This window comes from Tamandua tetradactyla, chromosome 16 (assembly GCF_023851605.1).
Source record: "Tamandua tetradactyla isolate mTamTet1 chromosome 16, mTamTet1.pri, whole genome shotgun sequence".
Lineage (NCBI taxonomy): Eukaryota > Metazoa > Chordata > Mammalia > Pilosa > Myrmecophagidae > Tamandua > Tamandua tetradactyla.
Genome location: NC_135342.1, coordinates 34,248,854 through 34,261,051, shown reverse-complemented (window position 1 = coordinate 34,261,051; position 12,198 = coordinate 34,248,854). Strand labels below are relative to the sequence as shown.

Sequence of the window (12,198 nt, the reverse complement as noted above, 5' to 3'; positions counted from 1 at the left end):
TTTTTCAATTTTGGTCATTGTCTCGACTTCAATGAACAGTTTAGCTGTCATGAAGTCATCATGTATTTCTGAAGCAGGTACTGTAGGTCAAGTCTGTTATGGGGGAATAGAGTCCCTGCTTTCATGGAGTTTATAGCCATCTTCTCAACATTAAAAAAAATAATAATTGCAAACTTACAGAAAAATTAGAGGGTAGGGCAGAGAACATTTTTCCTGAAGTATTTTGTAACCAGTGCCAGCTGAGCCCCGATCCAGGTGTGATAGTCTCAAAGCTAAAATAATTTAGAGATGAGAGGGTCAGTAGGAATAAGTAATAAAGTTTATTAAAAAGAGAAGTTGATTAAAAAGAGAGAGTACATGTTAGAGAGGTTAACACAGGCCTGCCCAAGGGAGGGACATGCACGGGGTGGGCCAGGTTGTTTTATAGAAAAGTTTTTCCAGCGGCAGGTTTCCATAGTAACCTTTGAATACCAGGTTGTAGAAGGAGATAGCCAGCAGAAGTCATGGTTTTTCGTCTTTTAGGTATGGTTAACAATTTTATGACCCTATTTATGCTTCCTATTACTAACTGAGAGTTTGCTTTGGGCCCAGAATTTTATAAACTTTTTTTTATGGTTTGGGGAGGATTCAGTGGTTTGCGGAGGTTTGGGGACCTTAGGGAAATTTTTGTCCCAGGAAGTTTAGTAGCTGAAGTTTGCAGCTCTGTACTAGTTCCTGGGGAGTGAGATAAGAAACAAGGGACTTGGAGTTGTCTTTTAACTCTTTGAGAGCTGAATAAGAAGCCAGGGACTTACAGTTGTCCTGTTTTATCCTATTTCAATTTGAGAATAAGTTGCTGGCCTAATGCCCCGACACTCCCCAGTACTTGAATGCGTTTTTCATAGAAACAAGGACCTTCTCAAAAATATCCGCAATTCAGCTAGCAAACTCAGAAAATTAACCTCAATAGTCTGCCATCCTCTAACCCTCAGACACCATTCATGTTTGCTGATTGCATCAATTTGCTGATTTTCCCAATAATTTGCTGATAGCAAAAAGGATCCAGGTCAGCAGCCCTAGTTGCATGTCGCTGTCCTCTTCTCTGTCCGTCACTTTCTCAGGCTTCCCTGACTTTCCAGGCCTCGACACTTTTGAAGATTGGAGACCTGTTATTTTGTAGAATGTCTCTCAATTTAGGCTTATCTGATGTTTTCTCATGGTAAAATTCAGGTTGTGTGTCTTTGGCAGGCATATCACAGAAGGGATGCTCTGTTGTCATTCTCCCTTATTTGTCCCATTGCTGATGGAGCTCACCTTGACCACTTGAGTAAGGTGGTATCTGCCAGATACGCTTTTGCCCTTTGCCATTACTAAGTCTTTTGTAGGGAGGCACTGTGAAACTGTGTAAATACCTCATTCCTTTTTAATTGCTCATTTATTTATATTAGTCTGGATTCCTATCTGCAACCCTGGAATCAACTCTTTCACCAAATAGCCCTGCCTACTTTTAATGGAGAGTGTTATCTTATAGCTGAGATAACTCAGAGCTAGGTGTGCTGGTTACTTTTGACGTATTGTTGCTTTCAGGCACCCTCAGTGATCAGAGTTAGGGACTAGAACTGTGTATGTGTGTGTGTGTGTGTGTGTGTGTGTGTGTGTATACACATGCATACATACATACATTCACACCTATATCTATTATCTATCTAGATATGGAAAACCAAGAATTAATGTACATGTGTATATGTTTATATCTATATCTGTAAATATTTTGAAAGCAAGGAGTTCATATCAGTACTTCCAGTTGTGATTCGACCACTGGGTTAGTCCTAGTTTTCTGCCTTTCCACACTTGTAGCTTGCTTTTCTGGCTTAGAATCCCAGCTCTGATTATCCTTATGTCTCACTTATTGGATCAGTCTTCTTGTCCCCTTGTCTTTTATTGCATCACCAGCCTTTGTCTTACGTGGCTGTGCTTCTCACCTCCCCAGGCTCTGAAACCCCTCTCACACTCACCCTGTCCCTGGGTCTCTTCCTGTACTTACTACCATGTGAATGCTTTCCCCATTTCACTTAGGTTCAGATGCTACTCTCCTTATCCTGCCGGGGCTCTGAAGTCCCACACTGGTAGCTCCCCAATCCCACCCCACCAAGGGTGCCCTTTCCACCATGCTTGGGCTCTAAAACCCTACATAGCCCCTGCTTCCACCCCCATGGAAACTCTCCTGATATCCTACTGTGAGTTATCATGGCTCGCTCTCCAACCAGTGTACGTCAGATGCCCTTTTTTCTCTTCCCAACCTATCAGTGTTAGGATTAAATGTGGTAGAAAAGGAAGGGCTTCTAATATAATTAGACTCTTTATAGTTTTTCTGCTGCTCAATTTTAAATGAGGGTATGAGCACCATTAGTTGTCCTTTTCCTCCTTCCATCCATCCTTTTAGGTTGTTTATGTTCTGTCCCTCTGCTCTTGTCTACAGATTAAATTTTTAAAATGTAAGGTTGGAAATGTAAGTTACAGCATTTATTGCTTCTTGGAGTTTCTAATTTTTTTTCTACTTAATATTATTAATTGTCTTTACTAACACCTCAAGTTGGTTCCAGATTCTCAATTATGGTATCATATACCTTTATGGTTTAATTCTTTAAAAAATTATTGAGTCTTATATCATGTCCCCAAATATGGCCTATCTTGGAAAATGTTCTGCGTGCATTTGAGAAGAATATGAGTTCTGCTGTCATTGGATACAGTGTTACATAATTGTCAGAGAGAGGAGTGTTGAAATCTCTATCTATAATTGTTTTGTTTGTCTACTTCTCCTTTTAGTTCTGCCAGGTATTTCATACATTTCGAAGCTCTCTTTCTTGGGTGCATAGACATTTATAATTCTTGTGTTACGTTATTGATCCTTGCCTCATTATAAAATGACCCTCTTTATCCCAGATAACAAATATCCTTTGCTCTGAAATGTAATTTGATGTTATCTTTCTTTTTGATTAGGGTTAATGTGACATCTTTTTCTATCCTTTTGCTTTTTAGAAAACTTTTTATTATGAAATACTTAGAAACTTACAGGACAGTTACAAAAATACCAAGCCCTACTGCCCATCCTGGATACTCAGGTCCACCAGTTTTGAAGTTTTGCCACGTTTAATGTGTCATTCCATCTATCTGTCCAATCTTTCCCTCTGTCTGTCTGTATATTTATCAGTCCATTTTCTGGACACTTGAGCATAGGTCATATACGTCATGCTCCTTAAACACTTGATGCTGCATGTACATTTCCTAAGAACAAGGATATTCATTTATATAAACACCTTAAGTGCAGTTATCAAGTTCAGTAAGTTTACCATTGATACATGCCTTACACTCTGTGTTCCAATTTCTTCATATGTCCCCCAAATGTTCTTTTTGGTGTTTTCTATTCCATTATTAGATCCCGTCCAGGATCACATATTGCATATAATTGTTATTGTCTCTTTAGTTGCTTGTTCTTTTTTTAATTGTGGGAACGTATATATATAACATAAACTTTCCCGTTTGTGTCAGATTGAAAGGATGTAAGTACCCTAGAAAGGCCATGTTTTAATCCTAATCCCATTTTGTAAAGGCAGCCATTTCTTCTAATCCCTATTCAGTACTGTGTGTTGGGAACTTTAATTAGATTATTTCCATGGAGATGTAATTGACTCAAGCGTGGGTGTTAAACTGGATTGGGTGGAGATGTGACTCTACCCATGCCAGGTGGGTCTTGATTACTTTACTGGAATCCTATAAAAGAGAACAAGAAAGAAAGCTAGGAGATTCGGATAGAGCAGAGAAGAATGGTAGAACCATGAAGCAGAGTCCACCAGCCAGTGACTTTTGGAGATGAAGAAGGAAAACGCCTCCCAGGCAGCTGGAGAACAAGCTAACAGTTAGCTAGCATGATAGCTAACATGATGCCATGTTCACCGTGTGCCCTTCCAGCCAAGAGAGAAACCCTGACTGTGTTCGCCATGTGCCTTTCTGCTTGACAGAGAACCCTGAACATCATCAGCCTTCTTGAATCAAGGTATCTTTCCCTGGATGCCTTGAATTGGACATTTTTATAGACTTGCTTTCATTGGGACATTTCCATGGCCTAATAACCGTTAACTTGTAACTTACTAAACTCCGCTTTTTAAAAGCCGTCCTGTTTCTGGTATGTTGTATTCCAGCAGCTAGCAAACTAGAACACCACTGTAGAAAGAGCATGTATGTTAGTAGATAATACCATGATCGTCTTTGAAAAATGCAGTCTGACACAGTTGGAAAAAGAAATTATGTTCAATTTTTAGTAAATTGGTAACAAAAATTTTAGAACAGGTTTTTCACAATAAAGATTGATTTAAAATTTTAAAAATTTAGTCCTCTCCAGAAAGGCAGAAAATTTAACTTCCCTATTTGGAGAATTTCTGATATCCCCTCAAGCAGTGGAGACAACCAAATCAATGCGTTGAGCCCTCAATCTTGGAGTTTGTTCCTATGAAACTTATCCTCACAAAGGATAGACTAAACATACTTAAAATTAGGCCTAAGGGAAAAAAAATTAGGCCTAAGAGTCACCCCCAAGAAAACCTCTTTTGTTGCTCAGATGTGGCCCCTCTCTCTCAGCCAACATGACAAGCAAACTCACTGCCCTCCTCCTCTCTGCGTGGGACATGACTCCCAGGGATGTGGACCTCCCTGGCCATGTGGGACAGAAATCCTAGAATGAGCTAGGATTCAGCATCAAGGGAGTGAGAAAAACCTTCTCAACCAAAGGGGGGAAGAGAAAAATGCCCTGGCAATGTGGGACAGAAATCCTAGAAATGAGCTAGGATTCAGCATCAAGGGAGTGAGAAAAACCTTCTCAACCAAAGGGGGGAAGAGAAAAATGAGACAAGATAAAGTTTTAATGGCTGAGAGATTTCGAACAGAGTCAAGAGGTTATCCTGGAGGTTATTTTTATGCATTTTATAGATACTCCCTTTTTAGTTTAAGGTGTATTAGAGAGGTTACACCGAAGTGCCTGAAACTGTAGAGCTGTGTTCCAGTAGCCATGCTTCTTGAAGATGCTTGTATCATGATACGGCTTTTGAAATGTGACTGTGTGATTGTGAAAACCTTGTGCCTGATGCTCCTTTTATCTGTGTTATGGACATGAGTGAAAAATATGGATTAAAAAATGTTAAAATAAATCTAGTAGATTGAAATACTAGTGAACAATGAAAGGGAGTGGTAAGGGCTATAGAAAAAAATAGGGGAAACAGGTTAAAATCTATTGAGTAGATGGAAATACTAGTGGTCAATGAGAAGGAGGGGTGAGGAGTATGGTGTGTGTGAATTTTTTCTTTTTTCCTTTTATTTCTTTTTCTGGAGTGATGGAAATGTTCCAAAAAATTATCATGGTGATGAATATAGTATTATGGGATGATATTGTGAGCCACTGACTCTACACCATACACGGAATGTTTTTGTGTTAAGAATGATCATGTTTATATGTTGTTTTGGTTTGATAATACAAAAAAAATTTTTTTTAATTTAATCCTCTCCAGCACTCCATAAAAGGAAAAAGATGAGACTGTATTTAAATGCTGCTGGTTATTATATCCCTTTTACATATAAATGAAAACTACTGCCCCTTAAAATTAAAGACTTGTTTAAGTATGGTTCTTGATTACATTTCATTCAAATGTGTTAGGATAAATGGCTTTATAATTACTTTAACTCACAAACATATTAAATGTTTGTAACAGGATTAGAAACAACTTTTGCAGGGAGCTAATTTTTCCATTAGCCATTTTGGTCTCATTTTTTACCCCTAGAGCTACAACCTTGTAGACTGAATGAACCATTGTATGAATTGATTTGAGCTGCAGTACTTCGAGTTCTTAGATTTTCAGTGTCCCATGTTGAAATGTGTGACAAATTTGTCACATCTTTCTATAGATGTTAATTGGATTTGTTTAAAGACAAATGAAAAAATATTCACATAAAATATATAAACTGTTGTAAAAAAGAAATTTAGTCCTCTCAAGTTAGGTTTAATGCACAACCCTATTAATTTCATATATTAACCTTTTATTTTGGTGCTTTTATTATATTCCTTTCATTGTCCTAATTTCTACTTATTCTCTTCTGTTTATTCTCATGACTGTACCTTTTATTGATACCTCTATTTTAAATTTGCAGATAAAGCTGTAAAATGTAATATGGATTTATGGAAAGACTCACCTGAAAAAAAGGCTGAAATGAAACAACAATGTATCTCTTTAAAAGGCATAAACAAGGTTGTATTTTTTAAGCATTCATTACATATGATATTTAGAATCTTCTCCCTTAAAATCTTTATATTGATAACCAAAAATATGTTTTCTTTTTAAAAATCCATAAGTAGTTTTACTCATGAAGACACGTGGTTTGCATGCCTGCTCTATTTTGAAACACCAAGATGACTCCAGGCACTCTTTAGTTCTTACTCTCAGCCCACAGGTCTCTCCACCAAGCCAAGTGTTTCTTTTCATTTTAACAAGGGTGTAAAAATCTGGGATTCTGGGGCACTAATAGTTAAGTTTAAGCCTAACTTGTCCATCCAGTATCTTTGACAAGATAGGTGAAAGTAATTGTAGGCAGTTTTTAACACTAATTACTAATTATGTGTGCCATTTGGTTAAAGCAGTGACCTAATCACCCACCTTTTCAGTTTTGTTTTGTTTTGCCATATCTGGGTGTGCATAAAAACGATCTGGGATGGTTGTTAATGAGAATAGTTCCTATGGAATGTTGGTTCCTCAAGAATGCTTAGCTTGTTGGCATGTATATTATTTCTGAAAAATGATTTTTTACAGGATGTGGAATCACCAGTGTACTGGCCAACAGAAAGTGGCATAACTATTTATGCTGATCCAGATGTACCAGCAGCAAGGTACGATTTGAGAATTTAGTGTCATTAACCGGAGACTCAGTGTATATTGTGTTACACAGTATTCTATAAGATGGGTACTGGGAAAGTATCCAGTTTCCAAAAGGGAGAGAAGGGTGGCCCTTTAAAAGAAAATGCTGTGGCAACTGGTTTGCAGCGCAAATGACAGAGCCTGGTAGTGGCTCTTGAGTCCCCTTGCTTTCTGGCTGGAGAAGGTTTTTTCTGAAGATATTTGATATGGTATCATCTTGCTGTAAAGGATGGGTAAATGTGGGCCAGCTGGCAATTCAGCGTGGCTAATGACAAGTTGGTGGAAAGCAAAGAAGGTCTTGTTTCCTTCCTGAAGGTGAGTGTCAAAGGCTTTGCCTGTTACCGTCACCTCATCAAGACACATATCAGTGATGTTAATTAAATTGCAGAAAGGATGTGATTGTACACCACTTCATGTTTAGGATAAGAACTTAGTAGATTTCTCCCTCTCACCTCCTGGTCATTAAGCAACTTTGTTGTCCTACATTTTACTTATAGGTGTAGGTTATAAACCCATGAATACATTATTATCACTTTTGTTTAAATAGTCAGTTATCTTTAGAGATATTTAAATAACTAGAAATATAGTTTCCATATAGTTACCCTGCAAATAGCTCTTAACTTTTTTTGTGTATAGCCATATTTTCATCTGTTATCATTTTCCTTTTACCTGAAGGACTTCCTTAAATATTGCTTGTGTTGTGCATCTGCTGGTGATAAATTCTTTCCATTTTTGATGTCTGAAAAATTAATTTCTTTTGCTTTCATTTTTGAAAAAAAAATTTGCTGGGTATAGAATTCTTAGTCAATAGTTCTTTACTCCCTGTATGGAGTAAGATAAATTGCTGTTGATTTTAAAGATCAGTTGTTTGTGATGCAAAATCTAAGGTCATGTTGTTCTTTTATCTGTCTTTTCCCTCTGACAGCTTTTACGATTTTATCTCTATTACTGGGCTTTGAGCTTAAATATTATATACCTTGGTGTGTTTTCCCGCCTGCTTCTAGTGCTTCGGAGTTCATTGGGATTCTTTGTATGTAGGTTTCTGTCTTTTATCAAATTTAAGGGGTTTACAGCCGTTGTTTATACAAATATTTTTCTGCGCCAATCTCTTTCTCTTCTCCTGAGACTCTGATGATACAAACATCAGGCCTTGTGATCTCGTCTCAAAGGTCTCTGAGGTTCTGTCTATTTTTCAGTCTTTTTTTCTTGCTATTTTTCAGACTGAATAATTCTGTTGTTTTGTCTTTAATTTCATTGGCTCATCGCCTCTATTCTGCTCTACAGCCCAAGCATTGGTTTTTTTATTTCACCCGTTATATTTTCTCACTTCTAGAATGTTCATTTGATGGTTTTATAGTTTCTGTTTCTTTGCTGAAAACCTTACGGAGCATGGTTATAAGAGATGCTTTTAAAGGGTTTGATAATTCCCACCTGAGGGTCTTCTTGGGATTGGCACGTGTTGCTTATTTTTTCCCTCACCAATCAATCTGATTTTCCAGGCTGGCTCTTTGTATGCCAAGTGATTTTGGCTGTGTCTTGGCTATTTTGAATATTATGTTGGAAGACTCTGGTTTCTGTTAAAAATCCTCTGGAGAATGTGTTTTTTTGTTTTTTTTTTTTTGTTCTAGAAAGTGATCAGCAGCTCATCGTCAGGCCTCAGGTTCTGTCTCTCCTCTGGGTGGTGGTTGCAATGTGGGTGCAGTTCTCAGACCTTTGCAGTGCTGCTTTGGATCTGTTTTTGCATCTGCTCCATTGGGGTGAGGGAGGAACTTGTGTCAGTTCATGAACAAGAATAGGGAGAGCCCCCCCCTTTCCAGCCCTCTTTTTCTAGATTCTCCCTCACTTTCAGCCATTCTAGGAGCCTCTTCTCTCTGCTCCCTCAGCATGAAGAATGGGCTTCTCTTGGAGAAACCAGTGGCATCACGGAGTGCCATGTGATTGGGACTGCTTGGGGAAAAAAGCTGCGGCAGAAATAGAGAACAAGCAGTTATCACCCCTCACCCCTGTGCATAGTCTCTGGGCCACAGATCTTTGCTTCCCAGGTCCCCTGGCTAGACAGAGGGACAGACTTTCCCTCAGGAAAGGTTGTCACTGCTCCAGGGCTGGCAGTGCCAGGAGAGGGAGGAGGAGAGGAAGACAGGGTTCTGCACATGCTCTGGTTTAAGGCCCCTCTTCTGGCTCCCTGGCTAGAAAGAGGGGCATGTTCTTGGAGTTTCTTGATATTTGATCTTTTGTGGCTGTTGATTTTATATGGGTTAGTGTTTGCGTTCTTTCAGTTTACGTGTGTTAAAAAATTTGTCACCTGCTCCTGAAACTCTTTTAATTCTTCACGGGATCGAAATTTAGACTTTATTCTTTTGGCCCTCCAGATTCACGAAAATACTCATTTATAAGTTGCTTACAACAGAGCAGTAACTTTGTTTTATGCTTGTTTAATTTGCAAAATAGTTTCTTACCAATTTTTATGATTTTTGACCACCCCAGCCTAAGCACCCTTGCAGTCCTGTAATTCTCCGTTCTCTATTTCCCGGCTCCAGCTGTGAGGGGAGGGGAGGAAAAAAAACGTGGGAACTCACCACCACCTTGTGGTTGGTCATGTTTTGGTTTGTCTCCCCTATCATTTTGTCTTTATACAGAGGTCTTGATTGTAATCGGTAAGAAAGAGAGGCTGCAATGGACTTATTCCATTTTGGCCAGCACCTGAGGTGTCAAAAATGATTTTCACACTTAAAATGCAAAGCTTCGGTTCTCAGGAAAATTTACTTATGTCAATTAACTTATTCCTCAGTGGTACTTTAAAAATTTTTTCCCAGAAAATAAAGATATTTTGGGGATTGGAATAAATGGGTTCACAAGTTTCAGTAAATGTTTTTTAATTTCTAGTGCCTTATGCCAGAAGCCAAATGAGAAACCACTTAGACTGGCTGAGAAGAAAGAATACAACGAGAAGAATGGCTGTGTGAAGTAAGGACTTTTTTCCTTGGCCTGAAGTTTTTAATTGAAATAACTGTAACAAAATTATAGCAGGAGAAATTTACATGGGATTTCATTTTTAATTTTAAACTTGTATTCCCATTAAAATAATACAGCAAGCCTACTCTCAGCTTTAAATTTAATTTTTTCTCCATTCACTAAGATTTTTTTTTTTCTTAAATCTTTGTTCCAGTGTGAGTAGTTATTTTCTACCTCCCCATTATAATTCTCTTGGCAATGAAAAGATTTCTAAGAAGTGAATTAAATATATTTGATCTTTTGTGGCTGTTGATTTTATATGGGTTAGTGTTTGCGTTCTTCCAATTTTTGTGTGTTAAAAGATTTGTCACCTGTTGCTGAAACTCTTTTAATTCTTCATGGTATAGAAATTTGGGCTTTATTAATTTTTTTTTTTTTTGGCCTTCCAGATTCACAAAAATACTCGTTTATTAGTTGCTTACAACAGAGCAGTAACTTTGTTTATGCTTGTTTAATTTGCAGAATATTTTCTTACCAAATTTTATGATTTTTGACCACCCCAGCCTAAGCACTCTTGCACTCCTGTAGTTGTGGCTGCCAGGAGTGATAGAGAGGTCAGCTGTTTCTGAAGTGGGTGGTCCTGATGTACCTGCTAGGTAGGCCTGGAGGATGGGGCGAGGGGAGCGAGCCCTGCAGCCATTCGGGCTGCCCAGCCTCTGGAGGCTGCTGACCCCCCGTCCTCTGACCAGTGCAGGCTCTCAGGCTGCTCCAGGACCAGCGCCTTTAGAAGCTGCCATGGAGCCTGCAGGATGTGGGGTTCACACCTTCCTCCTAGGGCATCCCTCCTTCCCAGTAACTGCAAGTTTTGCTGTTACAATTGATAATTTTCCTTGGAACTGCAAGGCCTTGCATTATCCATGCAGCTCATTTCTTTATCATTTCCAATTATAACCTGATAAATTAAGTCTGAAATATTCTATATTAGTAGCCTTTTATTTTTGTAGAAAATTCCATTTTTATCTTCATTCCTACTAAATGCTCTTTATTTAGAGCCCACAGAGCTTCAGGTTTTCTGTCAGTCTGTTCTGGTTTCAGGGTACCTTGAAGTGGTTCAAGATTAGGCAACAAGGAAGGAGGAAGGCAGTAGATTTCTTAGCAACCTGGGATAACTGAGTGACCATGTGGTCTTTTTCCTTGACCAGAACTGTGCCATGTCTGAGGCCTGGGGACCAGTAGTGAGGGCAGCCTGCCGAGGTGGCCAGTCAGCAGGTGTCACATCCCCGTGAACTTAATTTGATGATGATAGTTCTGCTTAGGAAAGAGGACATGATGACCTTGGCTTCTTGCCCAAAGCCCTCACCTTGAAGGCCAGCCGCTGCCCAGCCACCTGCAGGGGAGGCCCAGGGCGTCCTTTCCTCGTCCTTTCCTTGTACTGAGGTGGGTCACTCAGCCCATCAGTACCATCAAGCAGTTTTGGCTCTGATCTTTGTTCTCCGTTTCTTTTTCTTTAGACTTGTATCCTTCACCATCACCCTTTGGAAACCCTCAAATTTTATAAACACAGGAAGAGGCCTTTCTCATCTTCGCCAGTCCCTGGATCACATATCATCTTCCCCTTGGAATCTCGGACCCCTGTGGGGGGATGAGGGGGTAGGGGTAGGAGTGTCAGGGTCCACATTCAGAGTGTGAGATCCAGTGGCAGATTTCGCTCAGGGATTTGGGGGTGTCCAGGAGAAACTGCTCCCTTCCACTCAGTGGTTTTAGTAGGCAGCTCAGATTGATCTCGAGCCATAACTTCCAGCTTGTCACCCACTTCCTGGGGGCCCTCGGGAATGTAGACGGGTCTCAACTCCATTTGGCCGTGGTGGCTGTCTCAGCAGAGGTGCTGGGGGAGGACTTTAAGATGTCTGGTCTGGCCGGAGGGGAGGGGAGTGGCAGCCTGGCTGCCTGCCTTTGTCATCTCTGCTGTTTACTGTCACTCTGTCACCCTCCTTATGGTTCTTGGCCCTTCTGTCTTTTCTGTATACCTACTATATGTTCTTTATTCTTCAGTTGTCTCCCTTATTAAAACCTTTTTAATATTTGCCTACTTTGTATTTTGATCTGCTTCTAACTGCCACTTACTGAAGAAATTTTCTCAGAAGTTTTCTCTAAATACACACGTTCCTTATAAAATTGTTTCAGTCTCAGAGAACTTTTATTAAACAAATGTTTATTAAAGCCTAAACAGATGTGACCTTCACACAGGCGGTTGAGTCCTGATACTGGGCGGCCATCCTTCTTGACCACAGGTAGCTGCCAAAGCCCACTG

At 39.5% G+C, this 12,198-nt stretch overlaps 1 protein-coding gene across 13 annotated transcripts in view; it reads left to right on the top strand.

The window, feature by feature from the left end:
• TDRD12 (tudor domain containing 12) overlaps nt 1-12,198 on the top strand; it is a 125,767-nt gene that overhangs the window by 60,379 nt on the left and 53,190 nt on the right. For all 13 annotated transcript variants that reach the window (XR_013163505.1, XR_013163506.1, XR_013163507.1 and 10 more), the window contains 3 exons: nt 6,175-6,272; nt 6,831-6,907; nt 9,819-9,899. Coding sequence is in view for 10 of the 13 variants with exons in the window: in XM_077132251.1 (XP_076988366.1) it covers nt 6,175-6,272; nt 6,831-6,907; nt 9,819-9,899 (256 nt within the window). In the remaining 3 variants the exon portion in view is untranslated. The remainder of the gene's footprint in view (nt 1-6,174; nt 6,273-6,830; nt 6,908-9,818; nt 9,900-12,198) is intronic.